Source organism: Phalaenopsis equestris, unplaced genomic scaffold, assembly GCF_001263595.1.
Source record: "Phalaenopsis equestris unplaced genomic scaffold, ASM126359v1 Scaffold000256, whole genome shotgun sequence".
In the NCBI taxonomy this organism is placed as follows: domain Eukaryota; kingdom Viridiplantae; phylum Streptophyta; class Magnoliopsida; order Asparagales; family Orchidaceae; genus Phalaenopsis; species Phalaenopsis equestris.
The window spans coordinates 1,146,942-1,170,460 of NW_018164698.1; the positions used below are offsets into that span (position 1 = coordinate 1,146,942).

At 35.6% G+C, this 23,519-nt stretch overlaps 2 protein-coding genes across 2 annotated transcripts; one reads left to right on the forward strand and one right to left on the reverse strand.

Moving 5' to 3' along the window:
• Nucleotides 1–1,265: 1,265 nt before the first annotated feature.
• On the reverse strand, nt 1,266–2,102 carry LOC110024444 (lamin-like protein). The gene is made up of 2 exons (XM_020724412.1): nt 1,855–2,102; nt 1,266–1,750 (listed from the first exon to the last, which is right to left on the reverse strand). Exons 1-2 carry the CDS (start codon nt 2,009–2,011, stop codon nt 1,431–1,433), a joined length of 477 nt encoding a protein of 158 aa, XP_020580071.1. The 5' UTR covers nt 2,012–2,102; the 3' UTR covers nt 1,266–1,430.
• A 3,248-nt stretch (nt 2,103–5,350) lies between these two features.
• Nucleotides 5,351–7,814, forward strand: LOC110024436 (pentatricopeptide repeat-containing protein At3g29230-like). Its single transcript, XM_020724399.1, has one exon. The coding sequence runs from the start codon at nt 5,451–5,453 to the stop codon at nt 7,257–7,259; it is 1,809 nt and encodes a 602-aa protein (XP_020580058.1). The 5' UTR covers nt 5,351–5,450; the 3' UTR covers nt 7,260–7,814.
• The last annotated feature ends 15,705 nt before the right edge of the window (nt 7,815–23,519 follow it).

The following is a 23,519-nucleotide window of genomic DNA, read 5'->3' on the forward strand; positions in this document are numbered from 1 at the left end:
AAAAGAAAAAACTATATATTTTTTATAAAATATAATTGAATACACGTACGCTTCAATATTAAGCTCTGTCGTCCATGACATATACGACGTATTGCTTGCTCCATTTAATGCTAAGCATTACCTTGGGTGGGCGGGTAGGCAGCGGCTACGATGGGTCAGAGCGGGCGGCAAGGATCTTCATGATTTTAATTATAATTTTAAATATTTCCATATCCTTGAAGGAAAAAATATAAAAAAAATAGGAAAATTTCATACACACCACACAAATCGTATTTATTTACACATTGATAATTTTAATGTGATTTTAAGATGTGTGATGTAAATATGTTGAAGTTTAGATTTATAAAAAAATAAGAATTATATTATGATACACAAGAAAACATTTTAAAATAACATTAAATTTATAGACATAATTTAAATGATGAGTGCATGATTGCAAAGATTTATATTTAAATTAATTTGCCTATTTACATGATTGTATCCAAACCGTTTCCAGCCATTCCTGTTTGCTAAAGATGGAAACAGACCGCCAAGTCGGCGAAAAAATATTACATCAGTACTACGCACTTAGTAATACCGTGCGTAGCCAATAAAATCACGCCACGCGCGATAGGAGAAAAAAACGGCACAGTAACACGAGGAATATTCCTCCCCGTGTTATTCATGTGTTATTGCGTGTTATTCATGTGTTATTGATGTGTTATTGTGTTATTATAACACTAAGAATATTCTCATGATACAATAACGCATGAATAATACACAATAACACTTGAATAACACGGAGAATATTCCCGACAGAGAAAAAAACGACGCAATAACACAGGAAATATTCTTATCCGTGTTATTCATGTGTTATTATGTGTTATTGATGTGTTATTGATGTGTTATTATGTTATTATAACACCAAGAATATTTCTAGAACACAATAACACATGAATAATACACAATAACACATGAATAACACGAAAGAGAATATTTCCCGTGTTACTGTGCCGTTTTTTTTCTCTGTCGCGCAGGGTGTCGTGGCGTTATTTTATTGGCTACGCATGTTACTCTAGGTGCGTAGCACTGATGTAATATTTTTTCGAAGTCGGCATCCCTTCCGCCATACGATAAATCAGCGGCTACACGATTCAAATTCATGAAATTAAAGAATTTTGAAAACCAATACATCTTCCTTTAAATGTTTACCTAAACTGTCAGGCCATGGAGATGTAGCCGCCGGTGGGAACCAGAAGAGGAGATAAGGAGAGTAAAAGATGATCAAAGCTTATAATGTCAAATCGGAAGCACACTTGGATTTGAACAGAAGTTCAAATGTAAAATTAAAGGAAAAAACAATATCAGAAATCAGACCAAATCCAAACCCTAGGAACAAGAATAAACAGTTTAAGAAAAAGAAACCTACAAAATCACTCACTGAAAATAACTCAAAACAGAAACCGAAGGATAGCGGCGATGGCAAAGCCAACAATAGAACTGGAAATAATCCCCGCGCGAGGAGCAGCAGAATGATCATCGGACGGAGGAGGGGAAGGGGGAGGAAGGGGATGCGCGAGAATGGAAACCTTCATGCCCTGATAACAATACCCATAGCTACATATAAAGTAATACCGCTTAGTCTCGTTGAGCTCGAAGGCGTAGCTCCTTCCCTTGCTGTAATTAGAGATCGGGTGAGACGCATCGCACTTGTTGTAGGCCGTCTCGTCGACTTGCACGACATCGGCCATGCCGGACTGGTAGTAGAACACTGAAAACAGGAGTTCGCGGAAGAGATGTGTCAGATCTGGGAAGGGGGAGAGAGAGATTGGAGGGGAGAGTGGTGGGTTAGGGTTAGGGTTAGGAGGAGAGTACCGAGCCAGTCGCCGACATGGAAGGGACGGTGCTTGTTGACCCAGAGAGTGTAGTTGACGCCGGGGTTCCAGCCTTTCTCGTCGCCGACGTTGTACTTGTTGGCGTAGGAGGAGGAGATTAGGAGGAAGAAGGAGAGGAGGAGGATGGGCATTGCCATGGAAAAGGAGAAGAGGGAGAGAGAGGGAGAGGACTGTGTGAAGAGTGAGGTTCGGCTTGGCTGCCTTGCTGGCTTTTATCTGGCAGGAGGGGCTGCGAGGTGAGAGAGATCACATGGGAGGATTACATGCGGAGAGTGCGGGCACATGAGCCAATGGCCTTTTGTTGCTTGCTCTTTATTACAAGAATGCCATGGGATGGAGGTGAAATTTGTAATAGCCTAATAGTATTAGTAGTTTTACACTTTTTAGTTGTCAAATATTTAGAATATGTAATGTGATCTAGACTCTGGGTAAGAAGAAGACTAGAGCCTGCATAATTTCTTGCACCATAGATTTGGCCAACTCCAGACACTGCCGGTACCCTCGTCCCATGAAATACTCCAATAACATAAAGAGAGATTTAGAAATTTAACCCATATAGAAATAGCTCTGAAATCCTCTTTCATGAGTTTAAAGTCATGAATCCATCTTTTGAATAAATGGTTTATTGTCAATATACCAAGGTCTTCCCAATTGGTACATTTCAAGATCTTCCATACACAAGAATTTAAAGAGGAAAAAATCCATACGTAAGAGATATAAGATCAACATCGCTTTTTTATCTTTATATCTTTCTAAAGGTTTGAATCTAGTTATCTTAGAAAATTCTCTTACCTAGAGCATAACCCACTAAAGTGAGATTTCACTGTAAGGAATCTTCCCCCACATCATGATTTGAAAAACAAAGGTTATCATCTGAAGAAGATATAAAATAAAGATTAAATCTAGAAGAAGTAGTAAGATGTGAAGTAATCAACCCTTTCTGGTTGAGGGAAGGGTCCGAGTCAAGAAGAGCATGAGATGAGGGAAAGAAGAAGAAAGAAGGGGGAAAGAAGGGATATCCATATGAGTTGAAGACGGGCTAAGTCCCTAAAACCATAAAGAACATCATAAGAAGAAAATAAGAGAATTACTAGTGTTTTTCCATGAGAGATTGAGTAAAGAAAGATATGAAGTTATCACTCTCTTATGAGAAATGGAAAAAGATATTATTAAAACCCTGAGAAAGAGCTATTTTAATTTTTTTGACGATGCAAATAGATGTGATTAGAGAGTAGATGATTTGGTCATATTAAACGTCGACCATTAGATGATCCGGTTAGGAGAGTAGATGTTTTAAATTCGACTAGTGTTAAGAAAGGCAGAGGTAGACCTAGGAAGACTTGGGCTTATTGTATTAAAAATGATCTTAATTTACTAGAACTAAATGAAAATATGACACTAAATAAGACTCAATGGAGAAAAAGGATTCATATAGCCGACCTCATGTAGTGGGAATAAGGCTTTGTTGTTGTTGTTGTTGTTGTTGTGCAAATAGATGTGATGTAGAATAAAAGATGGTACTATTTATGTTGGAAATATGATTCGTTAAGGAGATGTAATTGTATTTTAGTTACACAAGAATTGTAACATACTAAATTACAAGGTTCGTAACATACTAAATTTAGTGGAGACTGAAGTTTATAGGCAAAAAAAAAAAGGTTTTTATAGTGTTGTGACTTACTTAGAGATAGTTATATGCAAGTTGAAAGGTAATCTTGGTTTTGATGTGACAAAGTGGCTCTTAGGAACCCAATTATTGAATTGAATGATAAAAGCTTTTTAGTTTTTATAATGGAAAATTTACACAGATGATACCCAATTCTTATGTATATATGTTTCTAAAGCCTAAAATTGGATATTTACACTAATAACATTTTGTTTTCATAAACCTATACATGAAAAGGTGGATTTTACTTTTAAACTGTTAATTATTGTGATATTTTTATATGATGTTAAAAAATTTTAGTATTAAGCATATACACATTAAAGTTTGTGTTAGATTCGTAGATGCATAAGAATTGTGTGGGATGCATGTAATTTCCCCTTTTATATTATACATTTTAATCTTTATCAAAATTATTAGAGATGAGTATCAACAACAAAAAGTTGTACATCACTAAATGCTTGTACTAGTTAGTCGCATCATTCGACAGGCCACTCCAACTGACCGACTAGCAACTTCATCGGATGAATTTGTCAATAAAAAGATGTCAAATAAATTGAAATATGTCTAACGTATGAAAATGTGCCAACAAAGACCAGTAACTCTTAAGAACGTAATAACCGATAACTCTCTCGATTTCTATGTTTTATGTCTTGTGCGTGATATACATTACAGATTTGAATCCAACAATCATGGCCTTTATGCTCAAATTACAAGCGAATAATGATGCACTTATGCTAAACTGCTCAAACAACCCTTAAGTTCACCTTAGCAGTCAATGGTGACCTCACAACGTCCATGATGTTTGACCAGTGATTTAAACATATCATATTGTATAACTTCATCTTATGATTGCATTGATATCGAGTAATTAAGTTTTAATTGGCCACAAACTCCAAGTGCCATGTGAGTTCTATCAGATGTTGATTAAATAACAATTTTACTGATGCCAAAAGCTTTTGCTTCAAATTTGTAATGCATGTAACCCCAGGAGAGATTATGAGAAAAATAAGTGAAGATAGATTTACATACATACCCTACAATTCTTATATATATACATGTGGCAACATGCAAAATTTGGTATTTGTCAAGGTTGTGAAAGCTAGATCAGACATTGAACCGGGAAAAGTAGATCTTCAAGATTCAAAGATTCAATCTGGATTGAACGGAATGTTGAACTAGATGAAATGATGTAACAAATATTAAAATTATTTTAATATGTTTTAAATGGTATAATAGTATTATTGAGGAACATTTACATGCATACCACTCCACTTCTTTGTATTACCTAAAACCTAAACTTCAATTTTTTATGTATATGACACCTTACCTAAGCATAAAAAGGTGTATTTCACTATTTTAAAGTTAAAATAATGGTATTTTTTATGTGATAGATAAGATTTGGGTGGTACAAATGTAAAATTCAAAGTTTAGGTATTAGATATGTAAATAAACAATAAGAGGGTGTTATGTATGTAAATGTCCTTATTATTTTTATCAATTAGGATAAACAACGATTTTAATTTTGAGATTAGATGTAACCGGTCCAATTCAATTTTTAAAATCATGTTATTTATATTTATATCAATTTGTTGACACAAATTTATGCATAAAAATAAATATATCTGCGTACGTCATGAGGTTATTTAGAGAGTATAAGGGGATTATAACCGTATTATATTCTCTTTAATCTCTCTATAACCTATTTATAATTTATTTGTAATATATAAATAAATTTCATGCTTCTATAATTTCGATAGTTAAAGATAAGTTTGAATAACCTCCTACAAACTACTCACCTATGCAAATATTTTCCCTCATAAGAAACCACTCAAAACTTCCATCCTCAAAAGTCAAAACCGGAGAGCCCCTCCTAGCACCCGTTGCCGGTCATCTCCTCCGCTGCCGCCACCATGTCCGGTCATCTCCACGCATCCCAATTCACCTCCCCCCGCCGCCTCCTCGACCATCATCTTTCCGACCTTCACAAATGCTCCGACCGTCACCGCCTACTCCAACTCCACTCTCAAATCTTTCGTCTTCACCTCCACACTAACCCCTACATCGCCTCCAAGCTCATCGCTTCCTACTCCCTCTGCCTCCTCCCCTCCTCCTCCGCCGCCGTCTTCAACCTCGTCACCGAACCGACCTCCCATCTCTTCAACACCCTCATTCGGGCCTTCGCCCAAAACTCCCTCCCCTCCCACTCCTTCGCCACCTTCTTTCGCATGCAGCTTTCCTCCATTAAAGCCGACTCCTTTACCTACCCTTTCCTCCTCAAATCCTTCTCCGGCTCACTCCGCACCATCGAGCTCATCCACGCGCATATTATTAAGCTGGGCTTCCTCTCCGACACCTTCGTTCCCAATTCGCTTATCGATTCCTACTCCAAGGCCGGCGAAGCGGGCTCAGCCGGTAAAGTTTTTGATGAGATGTCTGTAAAAAATTTGGTATCGTGGAATTCAATGCTCGCTGCGCTTGCTAGAGCAGGGGATGTGTGGGGTGCACGAAGGTTGTTTAATGAAATGCCTGACAAGGATAACGTGAGCTGGAACAGCATGTTGGATGGTTATATAAAGGCTGGTGAAATGGATGCAGCGTTTGATTTGTTTTGCAGAATGCCTGCAAGGAATGTGGTGTCTTGGTCCACTGTGGTGTCGGGTTATTGCAATGAGGGAGACATGGAGATGGCAAGCATGATGTTTGATAAAATGCCTGTTAAGAATGTGGTTCCATGGACGATAATGATATCTAGTTATGCTGAGAAGGGCCTCGCTAAAGAGGCTTCGGCCTTGTTGGATCAAATGGAGGAAGCTGGCTTGGAACTCGATTCTGGTGCTGCTGTTAGCATTCTTGCTGCGTGCGCTCGGTCGAAATTCCTCGAGTTGGGTAAGAGAATCCATGATACTGCCAGGAGGAAAAAAATGACTTTTACTACTCAAATTAGCAATGCATTGATTGATATGTATTCAAAGTGCGGTGATTTAGATGTGGCATGGAACATCTTTGAAGAAATGGAAGAGAAGGACTTGGTCTCATGGAACTCTATGCTTCATGGCCTTGCTTTGCACGGGCATGGTAAGAAATCTCTGGAACTGTTTGCTAGGATGGAGGAGGAAGGGATAATTCCTGATGGTTTTACCTTCGTTGGAGTGCTCTGCGCTTGTACTCACCTAGGGCTCATCAAAGAGGCTCGTAGATATTTCAGCAGTTTGCAGAAGGATTATGGGATTGTTCCCAGGATTGAGCACTATGGATGTCTTATTGATATTCTTGGGCGAGGAGGTCTTCTAATGGAGGCTTACAGCCTTGCCAAGTCGATGCCTTTGGAGCCTAATGCTGTAATATGGGGAAGTATTCTCAATGCTTGCAGGTTTCATGACAATGTAGGCATTGCGGAGAAGATTACTGATGAATTGCTAAGTCTGGAACTATCAGAAGAAGGGAACTTTGAAGTTATTTCGAATATATATGCAGCAGCTGGAAGATGGGATGGTATAGCTGAGGCTAGGTTAAAGTTGAAAGATTTTAACAGGCATAAGGTGGTAGGATCAAGGCGTATTAAGATCAATGAGGCAGTGCAGGAGCTTGCTCTGGAAGAGGGAATTCACCCTCAGGCAGATAGAATTCTCAGGATGCTTAATAGGCTGGGAAAGCATTTGAAGAAACTTGGATTGATAGGTAAAGGAGATACTTCCATGGCTTTTGTAAGTTCTCATTGATGCAGGCTGGAGCAATATTTTTGTGAGCTGGAGTTTTGGCTGAAAGTGAATCTTTACTGCTGATGAGATTCTGCCAATGTGTTATGAGGAAGATGGGGAGATATAAAAAGCACAGTTTGGTGAGCTGAATCTGCAAAGTGTTAGTTTCAGTTTTCTATTATTAGGGAGCTTGATTCATGTCCTGCTCCAAGATCAGAACTTTTCTGAGGTCAACAAGGATCATGTTTATTCATTGCTGTGACTGAAACTGAAATTGCTGAAACTTTAAAGTGCTGGCTATTGAAACTAGCCTCATCAATATCAGTTAAAATGATTCAGGATATTTTTTGTAAAATCGAGAGGTGAATGCAGATTGAAATTCGGGAGGATGCCCTTTGTATATTAAAAGGAATGTGAAATGAACATTTGAGGTTTCTGCATGGTGGACCAGCAAACGCAGTAAGTTTCAATCAAATTTAGTTATGATCATTTAAAATGTCTGCTAAATGGCACTTTAAATGTACTAATTAAATCTGTGAATATTAATTGCATTTATGCTAATCTGTTGATCATAATTATAATACTATTTATTGGCAAGTTACATTTGTGAGAGTTGAATTACTATCCTTATTGTACAGAACAAGTAGTGTATAAATGACAGATATATTTGTGAACAAAGATTTATATTTGAATCTATATGATTTCCTCTTTTCTGTTAAGTTACAAGCTACACTGTTCATCTTATTTTTGCACTTGAATAGCTATGTTTGAGATAATTTTTTATGTTATTGCATATTTCTAAAATTTGGTCATTTATATATAAGAGGTTTGTCATGTCTTCATCATTTAGGGGTGTTGGTTCCAGTTGTTTATGACTAGGGTTAATAAACCTCTTTTAAGATCCCATCGTTTCATATTTGACTTGAGTCAGTTTGCTTAATAAATGTGATATCATTGGATTTGTATAGCCGAATGCCACCAACCAAGCCTGAAATTAGGAACCAGTTGTTCGTTGAGCCAAACTAAATGTACATCCTTAAGGAGGACTTTTGAGTTCCTCAGCTACGCACCAGCTGTCGAGCACGAGTTCAGAATAAAAGGTTAGACAATTCTCCAGGCTGACTAAACCCTACCACTTCAACTACTCAATCAGCGGGTTATATTTAATAGCCCGTCTATGATGATCAGCACATGTAACTTGGCTGAGGTCACTTCAACTAAGTTAAGTGGTCGACTCTCCACTGAAGACAAATTGAACAACACCAACTACATTGCTTGGAAGTCTTGCATCAAATCAAATTTTATTGGCCAAGATTTATGGGATATGGTCAATGACATGAAAACTATCATGTTGACAAGTGATCCCAGCCTTGAAATATTAAAGACAAAGTAGCGAATCGATGTTAGGAAGGCTATGTTTATGCTCAAACTTATGATGAGTGGGACACCTTATGTGAATTCAAGAGATTGGTCGTTTCTTGGCACTCGGCTCTAGAACCAATGATGCACAAATTCAATTATTTTGAAGAATGATATTGTATCACTAAAGCTAGGTAACATGATTGCCATTTTGTTTTTTGCAGCATATACATACTTAACATACAATTCTTATGTATATACACATCTCACACCTAAACTTCCGTATTTACACACGTATTACTTAAATCTTTCATAACACATCATACATAGCACTATTACGGATTTTTAAAAGTGAAAGACTTTTTCATGCATTGGTTTTGTTGAAATCCAAAATAATGCGAAATCATTTTATTGATCTAAAAGAGGTATAAATAACCCTTACATGAATCATAGAATAAGAAAGACAATAAAAAAGAAATAACATGAAAGGAAATATATAACTTCTAACATCTCCAATTAATAAATTCACATTAATTAATTTTGAGATAAACGAAACAACATAAAATATGAAAGCCTAAAATATAAAGCAGAATAAATCTAATCCAAGAAAATAATTATAAATTACGAAAGGAAATAACTCATAATATAAGGAAATAATTTATTTCTCATAACTTCTCGCAGGAATAATATGGTTCCTAATATAATTTCTAACACTCCCCCTCAAGTTGAAACATGGTTGAAAATCATGTTCAACTTAGATTTGAGAACATCAATGAGTGAGAAAATCTTGAGAGCTAGAACTTGAAGTATTTATCGCGTACTGCGATTGTTTTTTGTTGCAGTTTCTGCAGTGTCTGTAGGTAGGTGGAAAACTTCTACAGATAATGCTGCAGGAGAGATTTCATGAAAGTTGACAACAGCGGTTGCAGTTCCTACAGCGTCTGTAAGTAGACATAAAGCTACTACAAGTAATACTGTAGGGGAGTTTGCAGGAAAGTTGACAGCTGTGATTATCTTTGACTGCAGTTCTTGCAGTGTTTATAGGTAAACATAAAGGCTCCTACAGGTAATGCTACATGGGAGTTTGCAAGGAAGTAGACAACCAATAGAAAAAAGCTGCAGGGTATGACCTGTAGAAAAAAAACTCTGGAGATAGGTCTCGTTACAGGAAAAAACTCTGGAGGAGGACGTGTTGCTAGAAGAATTCAAGTAGAGGGCCTACTACAGTGAAGCTCTGAAGGAGGGCCTGATATAGGTAAGATTTTCGGGTGAGTGTTGCGAATATGGAAATTGGTTCACTGTTCAAATTGATATTTCCTCATGTTTGGAAACAAATTAGATTTGATACTCGAAATTAATTGCTAAATTAAATGCTCTTAATTCATTCTATGATTTGCTGCAGAAAAGAAAATGAAATAATTAATGAGCTTCATTAATTATTGTATTGATTCCTTAATGAGCATAATGACATGATGAAATTAATAATTAGACATGCTAGCTCCCCATATTATCTCTTCGACATTGGTAGTTTTTCAGGTTCTTATGGTGTGCTTCGGTTTGAAGCTCTCGAGTAGAGAGAGGGGAGATGAGGAGAGGAGTGAGAAAGAGGTAGAGAGAAAAAGTACTTTCTTGTAATCGTCGAGGTGATCAAAGGGTGTAATTCCTCAAGCTAATAAAATCCTCTGCAGCTCCGTGAACGTAGGTAATTTTTCGAACCACGTAAATTTGTGTGTTTCGTTGTTTTCTGTTTTGCGATTTTTTTCAATCCGGTTTTTCCCTTTATTGCCGTCGTTTTTTACAACAACTGGCATCAAAGCTCAGAATCTAAGGGAAAACGATGGTCGGAGATAATGTGATGTCATCGGAGATCGAGAAGTTAGTGACACAGATTTTGGTTACTGAAGGATGCAGATAGAAAAAGATTACCTCTATGAGAGAAAACTTCGTCTTTCATTACTGGGAAAGCGACTGGAAAAGATGGATTCCCTGCCAAGGACTCAGACTTGGGAGCTGACAGAACTTCCACCAAGGAAGAAGACATTGCATAACAGGTGTGTGTACCGGATGAAGACTACGCTTGATAACAATAAGAGGTATAAGACTAAACTTGTTGAAAAGGGCTTTCAACTGAGACAAGATATTGCCCATGCAGTGGGAGTTGTAAATAGAAACATGAGTAACCCGGGAAAAAACTTGGAGGTACAAGACTATGTTGACGCTGATATGTCGACTGAGAGTATTACTCTTGAGAAACTGAAGTTGTGCTCGACTTCAGTTGGTTTTCTGGCATGAAAACCGGAGCTTTGAGTTGCAAAGGTGAAAAATATCACATTTGAAGAAAAGGGCGACGCAGCTGGTGGATGATGCAGCCAGTGTATCAATCTTTGAGTAGGCGATTTGTTGCGAATATGGAAATCAGTCTATTGTTCAAATTGTTATTTTCTCATATTTGACAGCAAATTGTATTTGATATTCAAAATTAATTGCTAAATTAATTACTCTTGATTCTTTCTATGATTTGCTGCAGAAGAGAAAAATAAATAATTAATGAGTTTCATTAATTATTTGATTGATTCTTTAATGGGCCTAATGACATGATAAAATTAATAATTAGGCATGCTAGCTCCCCATGTTATCTCTCTTCGGCATTAGTTGTTTTCCAGGTTCTTCTTCTGGTGTGCTTCAGTTTGAAGCTCTCGAGGAGAGAGAGAAGGAGAGGAGGAGAGGAGAGAGAAAGAGGTAGAGAGAGAGTGTTTTATTGTCATCGTCAAGGTGATCGACATGTGTAATTCCCCAAGTTAATAAAATCCTCCGCAGCTTTGTGGACGTTGACAATTTGCCGAACCACATAAATCTGTGTGTTTCGCTGTTTTCTGTTTTACGATTTTTCCCGATCCGATTTTTTGCAAAGCTCTAGAGGAGGGCCTGTGGTAGAAAAGTTCCAGACGAGGGCTTAGTACAGGAAAAAGTTCTGAATGAGTGAAAGGCTCCGGAAGAGGGTCTACTGCACGAAGAATTCAGGTGGATATGTTTTAAGAAAAGCTCTAGAGAAGGGTGTTGTAGAAAAGTTTCGGAGGAGGGTCTACTGCAGGAAAGATTTCGGAGGAGGGCTTGATGCAAGAAAAGCTGCTGCAAAAAAGATCTCCTCCAAAAAAGGCTTCGGAGGAGGATTTTCGGCAGGAAAAGCTGCCGGAAAATGTTTTGGAGGCCTGTTGCAGGAAAAGTTCCGGGGGAGGCTTGCTGTAGGAAAAGTTCCGGAGGTAGGGCTGTGGAAGGAAAGAGTTCTGGAAGGCGTGCTATAGAAAAAAAGCTTTGGAGGAGGGTTTGCCGCAGAAAAAAGCTGCAAAGAAGAGCCAGACTCAGGAGAAGAAAGGCTAATGGTACTGACTGATAGCAAGCTCTCTTTGCCCGGACAATGTCCTCAACCTGAGGAAGAGCCACTTCTCCAGATTTGCAACATTTGGCATTGGAATATCAGCTCCTGTAATCCTCTTGAAGTCAGAATGAAGTTCACGACCCCTCTCGATAGCTTTGTCACAGTCAATTATACAATCTTCATACTTCCCCATCTCTGAGTAAACAGCAACCCTATTAATCAGAAAAGAGATGTCCTTGTCATCAATCTCCAATGCTTTGCTTTAGTTTATTGATTGATCGCTGTCTCAAAATCTTTCTTTTTATAGGCTGCGTTTCTCGCTTCCTTCTCCTTCGCTTCGCCTGCCATGGGACAGGAAAGAGGAAGAAGACAGATAGCAGCATATCGAATTGTTGAATGGTAGAAAGTCCGGCTTTTGTGGTTGTGGAGAGTTGACGGCTGATCCATCTACAAGGGCGTATCTACGACAAGCAGATTTTGTCACGATGCTCCAGGAGGTTCAGAAGAACCCTAAGAACCTAAATTTGTATCTTCAGGACCAGAGCATGATGCAAGTGCTTGGGGTTTTGCTTAATGTGAAGATGCGGGATCCTTTACGGGATGAGATGGAAAATGACTTTCTTGAGCTTGGAAGAGAATACCGCAAGCTGAGACAACAAGTAGGGCGCCGCCAAAAACGGAGCCGAAACCGGAACATATTGAATTCACGGATGAGGGGAAAGGCTTGATGCAAAGAAAGGTAGAAAACGGGAAGAAGGGGCCGGCGGCTGGAAAAAAAAAAAAAAACAGCAGCTGAGTTCTGCAGGTGGCGCTCATTTTCCACAAATGATTAATTTGGAAGCATGTTATTTCTGAGTTATTTTTAATTTATTTTCAAAAGTTTCGAAATAATTCAAAAATAATTTAAAAATAAAGATTGCGAGTTATTTCTGGGTTATTTCGGGATTATTGAAAATAACTCATAAATAACCTAAAAATAACTCAGGAATACTCTGCGCCGCACCTAGAACTACGTCAGGAGTCCGCACAGAAAAATATTTGCTGCAGGAGGTAAAGTTGAAGAAATTTTTGTTTCAAATGCAAACACGAGTTCCCCTCCCTTTCCGTAAGGAGGATGTTAGGATGGGAGTCCGACGATTCTAGAATGAGGACCGTTCGCTTGGGTGCAAAATCTGACTCTGATACCAAAATGAAATTCAAAATAATGCATAATCATTTTATTGATATGAAAGAGGATATACATAACCCTTACACGAATTCTCGAAAAGTAAAGACAACAAAAAATAAATAACATGAAAGTAAAGATATAACTCATAATATCTCCAATTAATCAATTCATATTAATGATTTTGGAGATAAAAAAAACAACATAAAATAAGAAAGCCTAAAATAGAAAATAAAATAAATCCAATTCAAAGAAATAAATATAAAATTTGAAAAGAAATAACTTCTAATATAAGGAAATAATTTAGTCATCATAACTTCTCACAGGAATAAATTAATTTCTAATATACTTTTTAATAGGTTTAAAGCACCAAAGTTCTATATATATAAATATGAAAAATTGGGTGTAAAATATGTAAATACATCAGAATTGTGTGCTACGTATCTCAATATGATAAAAATAGGCTAGAGTTCTTGTCCATGCTTTAAATAATTACATAAAGTGTTAATAGTATTTCTTGATATGACATTAAGAAGCTTTAAATGTCGTGCCTTCAGGTATTTGATGCAGTGTACTTTGTGCATAATTTTGATGATTTTTCTTATAGGCTTGATAAGAAGTGTGCCAAAGATACGTTTCTTAGCTTATAAGGAGCCTTTAAAAGATTGTAGATTTATAGATCTTATTTTAATGAATATTGATATTTATAAACATGTATTGTGATAGGAATATATATCACAAATAATCCCAATTTAGAATTAGTTAGAAACTATGCCACACTGCAGGATAGCTCAATCACACCAATTTGATAAAAAAAACTGGAACTAGAATAAAAGCTGAAGCACAATTAAAACAATTAGAATAACACAAAAAAATTTACGTAGAAAAACTCGAGAACGGGAAATAAAGTATAGAGCCACACTACCAGAAACTTTCACTATGAATTTTAGAATGTTTTACAAAAAAATCACACAAGTTTTTTCTCCACGAAAAAATAAAACTTACAGGACTCGCTCTACAATCTTCACTCTCCGATCCAACGCAAAAATTTACGTAGAATCACTGTAATCCATTTTTGACACTCCTCACCTTCACCGGGATGTTTGCCGAAGAATACTGAAGGAAAAAATAACAAATCATAACTTTTCGTTGCTCGAAATTGGCATTAAAACGAGAAATTCCGAGACCAACCGCTCCTGATGCATAGGCATCCAGACTTGTCTTCAATGCATGAAGCTCTTAGGAAATAGACGCTTTAGTTGGCGCATAAGCGCCCAAAGGTGCGCCCCTCCTATGTCGTGCCTACCTTAAAGTGGGCGCATATGCGTCCAAAGCCGGTGCATAGGCACCGGCTCCTCTGTTCGAGCAGCACCCTAACCCGACACATATACGTCGAGTGCCTTGTGCTTAGTCTCTACAACCCAACAATCTTCTACTTTGAGTCTATAGCACCAAACACCATTTATATGTACCTGCACCTCTATCTGAATCGACTTTATAGTAACGTACCGTGGTGTGGCTCACCTCCGGTCTCAACCTTCATGAAAACCAACTGAAGCCAAGCCAATCATAACTTCAGTTTCTCAATAGTCACCACATTCGTCAACATATCCGCAGGAGTCTCAGCTGTGTGTAACTTTTTCAGAAATAACTACTCATCTTCTAGAATAGATCGAATGAAATGATACTTAAGCTGGATGTATTTCGTCCTGACTTGAAAAACAATATTCTTAGCAAGATAAATCACACTCATACTGTCACTGTAGAGTTTTCCGATTCCCTTCTTCTTACCCAATTTTGTCATGAAATTCTGTAGTTAAATCTTCTTGCTAGCATCAGTGATAACAACATATTCGGCATTCGTAGTTAAAAGTACAACAATATTCTGTAACTTAGAAACCTAACTCGCCTCTGTGTTCCTCATTGTCAAAATATATCTCGTTGTACTTGGCCTACTGTTCACATTTTATGCCAGATCTGAATCTACAAAACCTTGTAGATTGATCCCTGCACTTTACTAAGCTTTCATAATAATGTGCCATGTTGACTATTCCCCTCAAATACCTAAGAATTTACTTTACCGCCTCCTAATGATGCCTGTCTGAATTGCCCATGTACCTACTGACCACTCCCACTGCATACGTAATATCTGGTCTGATACAAATCATCGCATACACCAAACTTCAACATGTTGAAGCATACGAGGTTCTCTCCAGCTGTGCTTGTGTTGTTTTATAGTTAGGCGATAGCTCCTTTGATAGTTTGAAGTGACTACTTAAGGAGTGCTAACTGGTTTCACCTCACTCTTGTTGCACCTTTATAGGATCTTCAAACATACTCTGTCTGAGACAACCTTAGTGTTCTGCACTTCTGTTCCTTCTTATTCTCTTCATATCTACCTCTACAATCAACATGTCATCCACATACAAAAGAAGTAAATTATAACAGTTATCGAAGTGTTTGATAAAACAACAGTGGTTAACCTGACACTTTATGTATCCATTATTTGACATGAACCCGTCAAACCTCCTGTACCATTGTCTCAGAGTCAGCTTCAAGCCATAGAGACTTTTCTTCAATTTGCAGACCAAACCTTCTTTGACTGGAACCTTGTAGCCTTGTGGTTGCGTCATATATAGCTCCTCATCCAAATTTCCATGTAAGAAAGCTGTTTTTACATCCATCTGCTTCAGATATAGATCTTCCACTACTACCAGACTCAACACAACCCTGATAGTAGTCATCTTCATTAATGAGGAGAAGATCTCTGTATAATTCCCTCTTTCCTTCTGCTAGAGACCCTTCACAACAAGTCTTGCTTTGTAGCGCTTGCTACCATCTAACTCCTCTTTCAGCATGTAGACCCACTTGTTCTGCAGTTCTCTTTTGTCATTTAATAGTACCTTCAAATACTAAGTCTGTTTTGAGGCCAAAGATTGCATTTCTTCATCCATGACAAAATCTCACTCCCTTGAATCTTCAACTTGAGTAACCTCCTCAAAGCACTCTGGTTCACCATAATTGGTTAGTAACAAATAGTGTAAATAAGGAGAATACCTCTGTACGGGTCGTGTCACTTTGTTGTATCTTCTGACTTCTGTAGCATAAGACTGAGGACCTTACAATACTCATTCTAACTGAGCACTACATCTTTCTTCATCTTTCTGATCACTAATATCATCTATCTCCACATATTTGGATCATTTAGAAGTAGCTAACAAAATATCCCGAGTTCTGACCATTTCCTTGTGCATCTCCATTTCGTTGAAAGTGGCGTCCTTGCTTCTGATAAATTTATAATTATGATAATCTCATAACTTGTACTCAAACTCATATGATTCATATCTAATAAAGGTGCACTTGACAAATTTTGAGTCAAGCTTGCTTCTAAACCCTGCATCTAAATGCACATATGCAAAACACCCAAATACTCTTAAATGAGTTGGACACACGCTTTTATCACTCCAAACTTCTTCAGGTAAGTTTTCCTTCAAAGGTATTGATGGACTACATTTTATCAAATAAACTACAGTGTTAACTGCTTCAGTCCAAAACTGTTTTGGCAAGCTAGCATTCAGCCTCATGCTTCTATCACGCTTCGTGATTGTTTTATTCATGCGTTCAACTACACAAATCTACTGCGGTGTCCTTGGAACAATCAACTCATGCCTGACCCTCTCTGTAGCACATAAATTTTTGAATTTCTGATCATGGTACTCACCCTCATTATCTGATCTGAGACACTTCAGCTTCAAGCCTGTCTCATTTTCTACCATAGCTTTTCATTTATTAAATACTTCAAATACATCGAATTTTTTCTTTAAGAAATAAACCCATACCTTTCTCGTGTAATCCTCAATGAACATGACAAAAAAATGAGAACCTCCAATGGATTGAACTGGAGTAGGCCCCCCATACATCAGTATGCACTAACTCGAGTTTCTTTGATTTCACCATTGACCTGCACTTTGAAAAATAAACTTTCTTATATTTGTCATAAACACAATCTTCACAGAAATCCAAATCAATTGATTTCAGGCCTTGAAGTTTACTTTTCAAAAGTAGAGACTTCATATATTTCTCGCTCATATGGTCAAGTCTACAGTGCCATAGACCTGCATCCATCCTAAATCCAGCCATATTAATGAAATCAACCATTTCATTGATAAGATAAAAGGCGTCTTTAATGTTGCCCTGAGTCATCACTAATGTTTGTCTACTCCCATTCCACGAATCACTTGTGAAAGTATTCACAAGTTCGGACTTTGACAGCTAGCTCACAGAGATGAGATTTCTCTTCAAACATAGAATGTGTCTAACTTCAGTAAGCTTCTAAACTGTTACATTCAATAATTTGATATCAACATCACCCTTTTCCTACTATATTGCATGCCTTATTATTCCCCAAATAAATATTTCTTATATCACTCCGAGTGTAGTTTTTAAATACCTCTTTATTGAGGCAAGCATGAAAAGAGACATCTAAATCTTCTATTCAGAATTCCGTACTGACTAGTGATAACACTATATAGTCACTTTGGATTTCACCTGTGGAGATATTAGTAGAAAAACTACTTTTCTATCCTCCACCACGAATTTTTTTTTGAGCTTTACAGTCCTTTTTGAAATGTTCTTTCTTACCGCAGTTCCAATACTCCTCTACTTGACTTGGGCTTTTCTTTCTTGGACTTAGATCTGGCTCTGTCTGTATTCTTGCCTGGATTCTTTCCCATGTTATGAGCATTCAATGCAGTACCTAAAGATTCACCATTCGTTGTTTTTCCGTGAACTTTTTCATTCAGCATCAGACCCACGATATTATCGAAGTTCAACTTCAAAGTTTCTGAAGAATAACTCACCCCCGTTATCAAGCCATCACAGCTTTTCAACATTGAAGATAGTATCACCAATGCTCTGATTTCATCATTAAACTTGATCCCTACAAAACACAACTAGTTCATCACAATGTTAAAGTTATTGAGATGTTCTGCCACTGAATCTTCTTCTGCCATTTTCATGTTAAATAACTTATTCATCAGAAAAACCTTATTAGAAGCAGAAGATCTTTTGTACATATTGGCCAGTGCCACCTTGAGATCCACCATTGTTTTCTCATTCACAATGTTGAACACAACAGATGTGGAAAATATCAACCTTGATCAAACATAATGTCGCTCGATCCAACACTTCCCATTCCTCTATAGGAATATATTCAAGCTTCTTCGTTATTCCTTGTAGTGACAAGTATAATTTTTGTTGATACAACAAGTTCTCCACTTGCATCTTCCAGAAAGCGAAGTTCATCCCATTGAACTTCTTTAGTTTAAACATTGCTTCTTTGACCGTTGCTCCCAGTAGAATTGAACATTTCTTTGATACCAGTAATATCGTGAATAATCTCAACTTATCGGGGCTTAGATTCAATTAGAAAGTAAACCACGCAGCAGAATAATAGGATCACACCAATTCGATAAAAAATCATAACAAAAATTAAAACAAAAACACAATCAAAATAACTAGAAAAACACACCATAATTTACATGAAAACCCCCAAGAACAGAAAAAAATCACGGAACCACACCACCAGAAATATTCATATGAAATTCAAAAAGTTTTACAAATGACTCATACAACATTTTTCTCCACATAGAAAACTTACATGACTCGCTTCATAATCTTCCCTCTTCAATCCGACACAAAAAAATCACGTCGAATCATCAAAATCTACTTCTTCGACACTCTTCATCTTCATCGGGATGCTCGTTGATGAGTGCCGAAAAAAGAAATAGAATGTGCGTTTATTTTCAAACAGAGCCTTGGTCCTTCTATTTTTCTTTTTGTAATGTTAAAATTTTGAGTCTTATAAATGGAAACATGAAAATATATGTGTTAGATTTGTAAATATGTGAAAGTGTGTGGCATGTATGTAAATGCCGCTAATATATTTTCGCTGGAAGTTTAGTAAAATATGTAAATGCCTTGTTATTTTAAAATATGAATGTTTATTTATCTAAAATAATTTTATTTGATAGGGTTTATTATTATTATTATTTTATTATAGTTTCTCTATGTAAAAAAAAAAAGGAAAATCAAAATTTAAATTTAAAAGGAATGTTAAATAAAATTGTTATCACAAAAGAGCTAAATGATAGAAAAAGTATATCTTGTTTTAGGAATATTTGTAAAAATTGAAGCATAGGGGTTCGATATGTAAATACATAGGAATTTAGTGGTATGTATGTAAATATTTCTTTATTTTATTACATATATTTTGCTTTATTGCTTTGATAAAAGTGGCCCCTGCATGTTCCTGGTTAATTTATCATGCCCATGGTCTGAATAATTTTATATGCATTAAAATTCTAAACTATATATTTGTTTTCATTCAAACATTGCAAATTTAAAAAGTCTTATGAATTCTTAGATCCAAATAGCGCCTAAATAGAAGAGTTAAGTAGTATGAGGGTTTGTTTGTGCCAGCTACAACTATTTGAAGAAACAACAGTAAAGAAATTATTGTTTGAAAAGTCACAATGATTATTGCAATTTTTATTTTCAAAAAAGTTAAATCGTAGCTTTCTGACAGTCAAGCACTTACAACTCGTTTGGAGCAGTTGCGCTGCAGAGTCGTGGTTCGTCGTGATATTTTTTCTCGTTTGAAATACGTGTTTTGACAAGTTTTTTAACGATGCAGTGCATCATAATATTGATTTCAAGTTGCGCCCCACAAAATGTGTTACACATTTTTATATTGGGGTTTTACTCGGGAGTCCTCTCCATTCTATCACTTCCCTCATTCTACTCTACCTTAACTCGAGCTTCTTTGAGCACTATAATGAGAGCTCCCTCCTGAGTGGTGTACCTTCGATCTTCGTTATTCTTTATCTCCCCTCTTTGCTTTAGTCTTTTTGGAGGTACCTTTGATCTCTATCCTAATTTTTGTGGTTTTGTTTCTTCCATTTTTTGACATCTTTGTGGTTTGATTGTCTGTGTAGGACTTCAGTTAGTTATAATTCCTATATGGGTGGGGGGTTGGTTATATGGGCATTTGAATATTAAAATATGTTGGTTGTGCTCGTGTGTATTTTGATTTCTCTGTGGGGGTTAAACTATTTGTCTTTCGATTCTGATGTTTAGAGAAATTGATTTTTGCAACATGCCCTTTATGATATTCGTAGATTGATGGTAGCTATAACATAGAAGTTACATGGGGATTTACATGCAGATTGAACACATGATTCTTATCTGTTTATTAATATGGAAGTTAGTAGATTGTGATATATGTTTTGTTTTTTTTTGCATGTTTTTTGGTTTGGAGACATACGACCTTAGGGACTCTTCTAGATGGCCATTATGTCCTATGACATTTGACATATATGAGTTAGACAACCAATATCCTCTTCTTTTTGAGTCATATGATTGGGGGGTTTTTCTGGAATGCTTTTGTGTCGATATGCTTCTATGATACATATACGAGTTCAGCATTACGCGACTAAAGACAACCAAGATCCCCTTTCTAGATCTTCTAACTGCTTATAATGATAAATTATCCGTTTATTTATATTTGCTCTGTCTCACCTTTTTATAAATCTCCATCATCGTATTTTTGTAGGTCTATCAGTTAATTTATCATATATCTTTGTCATTGTACTCTTAATAGAAGCTTATCTTATGTTTGGGGTTTTCACATTTCAGTAAATATGAGCTCGAGTACTTTGGTTGATTCTAGAGTCTTGTGCTACAACTTTGTATTTTAAAAGTAATATTACAATAATATTACTTGTTGATCTTGTATTTTTATTCTTGATCACTTCTTATATTACTCACTCTTATGAAGTGAAATGTAACTTTTAGCTATAATTTTTAAAGTTGTGAATTTTTGAAATTTCTGAATTTTTATAATGTGAGTTTTTAATCTTGAAAATGTTATCATAGAAACAACATGAGAATACGAGATCAATACTATGCTTCTTTTAATAAAATGTTGCATCTTAATTGATGCACAACTGAACTAACCAAACAGATATAGTTTCACCAACAAAGTTACCCCACATCAACTTCTTCTGCACATGCTGCGCAGCAGCTTCGTTAAACAACTGCACCTGCCCCAAACAGACCAGCTAGGTTAGGTTAAAAAACATAGCTTCCCACCGTAGTGTTTTGAAAAAAACATGCAAAACGTACGGTGCAGTACCACATCACCGCTGCACTGCCACTCAAAATATTTTATAATTGAAGAGCGCTGATTAATACTAGCCAAGAAATTTATTTAAAAGTCAATTAATTTCCTTCAATTTATAAATGATTTGGCAATATCAAGCATTTTTTTTATTTATTTGTTTTATTTTTTTTTTATTAATTTTTTCTATAGCTCTAAGAAATAGAGTAAAAACATTGAAATTAAGATTTTTAAATTGATTAAAACCCAACTCAATTCTTTTATTAATTAAAAAATAGAAGCATAAAAAATTTAAATTTAAAGATGGAGCGTAATATATGAGTTTAATTATAAATAAGAAAAAAATTAATTTATTTAAAAAATTAATTTATTTAAAGAGCAAAAGAGCAAAAAAAAAAAAAAATAGTTTGCATAATATATGTATTATAGAAACTTAGCATCGTTAAATATTTTTTTAATGCATTTTCGAATTTTCCAATTGAAATTAAAATTATATTGGAAAATTTACATACATACCATGCATTTTTTATGTATTTACATAACTAATACTCACAATTTGATATATACACTTATGACACCTTGATGCCACAAAATCTATATATGTGAAAATTTAATTTCATTTAACAAGATATTGAAGATGATTTTTTTTATGAGATATTAAATATTTGAGTGGTACATGTAAATATGAAAGTTTAGGGGTTAGATATGTAAATATATAAAAATTGTGTGCTATCATCATACATAAAGTTTCATTTTTATACAAAGAGCACTTCATGTAGGGATGAAAAGATGGATCTGACCATTAAAAGTTGATAATGAGTGTTATTTTTCATATTATGCTTGTAAATATGAGAGGTTTGTGTGAGATACTTAAATTCGAGAAAAATTTACGTACGTAAGATGTACGCAGCGCTGCGTACATAATAAATGTTATATTCATGTTATATTTATATTATATCCGCGTTATATCGCTTGTAACCTTTATGTAACCTACTTGAACTTACAAATAAATTTTGTGTTTTTGTTTTCACATATATGTAGGTTACATGGAAGTTAGAGGTTTCAGGAGATATAACACGAATATAATGCTGATATCACGTGAATATAACCTCCATTATGTACGCAGCGAAGACATACATAAATTTTTTCCCTTAAATTCAAAAGAATTTGGTCCTATGTATGAAAATGTCCCTTTTAAGTTTTCCCTTAATTCAAATTATTTGTTTTATAATAATGATTTATAGTAATTAAGAATTTAAATTTGGAGCTTCAAATTTGTACTCCACTTGTTATTATAATTTATAATAATATAGTTGAAGAAATGAATTTCTTTTTATAAAAAAATATTAACTCTTTTATTTGATAATTTTAAAATAAGTAATTAAATTTATTATCATTTAAAATGGAATATTAAACGAATACAAACAATTTGAATTAATTTCAAACAAATCGAACCGAACACAAATAGCCATTTTACAGACAATTTAGAACAAGAGTCAATTACAAACATATATAATTTTAAACGAATAAAACACGAAAATTCAACTTGTTTACACCGCTCGTAGTATCTACGTAGAAGTAACTTTTTATATTTACACTTTGAGTTAACATTGTAAATAAAGTTGAATGACACCATGGAAATTTAAAAATGTAGAGGAAAAATTCATAATAAGCCCATTGGACATTTACATAGATACCACCAATTCCAATATATTTACATCCATAACCTCTAGATTTTATTTCCTTATATTTATATCACTCAAATCTTTCATATCATAACAAAATTCCATCATTTTAATGTAAGAAAAATGTGAACTACATTTCAAGCATAGTTAAGATGGTATGTATGTAAAAATTATAATTTAGGTATTAAATATGTAAATACATAGGAATTGAGTGGTACTTATGTAAATCTTAAGGTAGTATTCCATATATTTTAATAAGCTCGCATTACAATATAATAAATGAGTAATTAGAGATGACAGATTGGAGATTATTGGTCGTTGAATCAAATAATTTTGAAAAGTAATTTACAAAATAAAATTAGTTAATTATTATTGACTTTATTGTGGGTTTAATATATAAATGTTAGTAGAGCCCTATTTAGGGCTGTCAAAACGGCTCGTTGTTCGTGAGCAGCTCGTGTTTGGCTCGTTAAGAAGCTCGTGTTCGGCTCGTTTTGACTCGAAATACTACTCATCA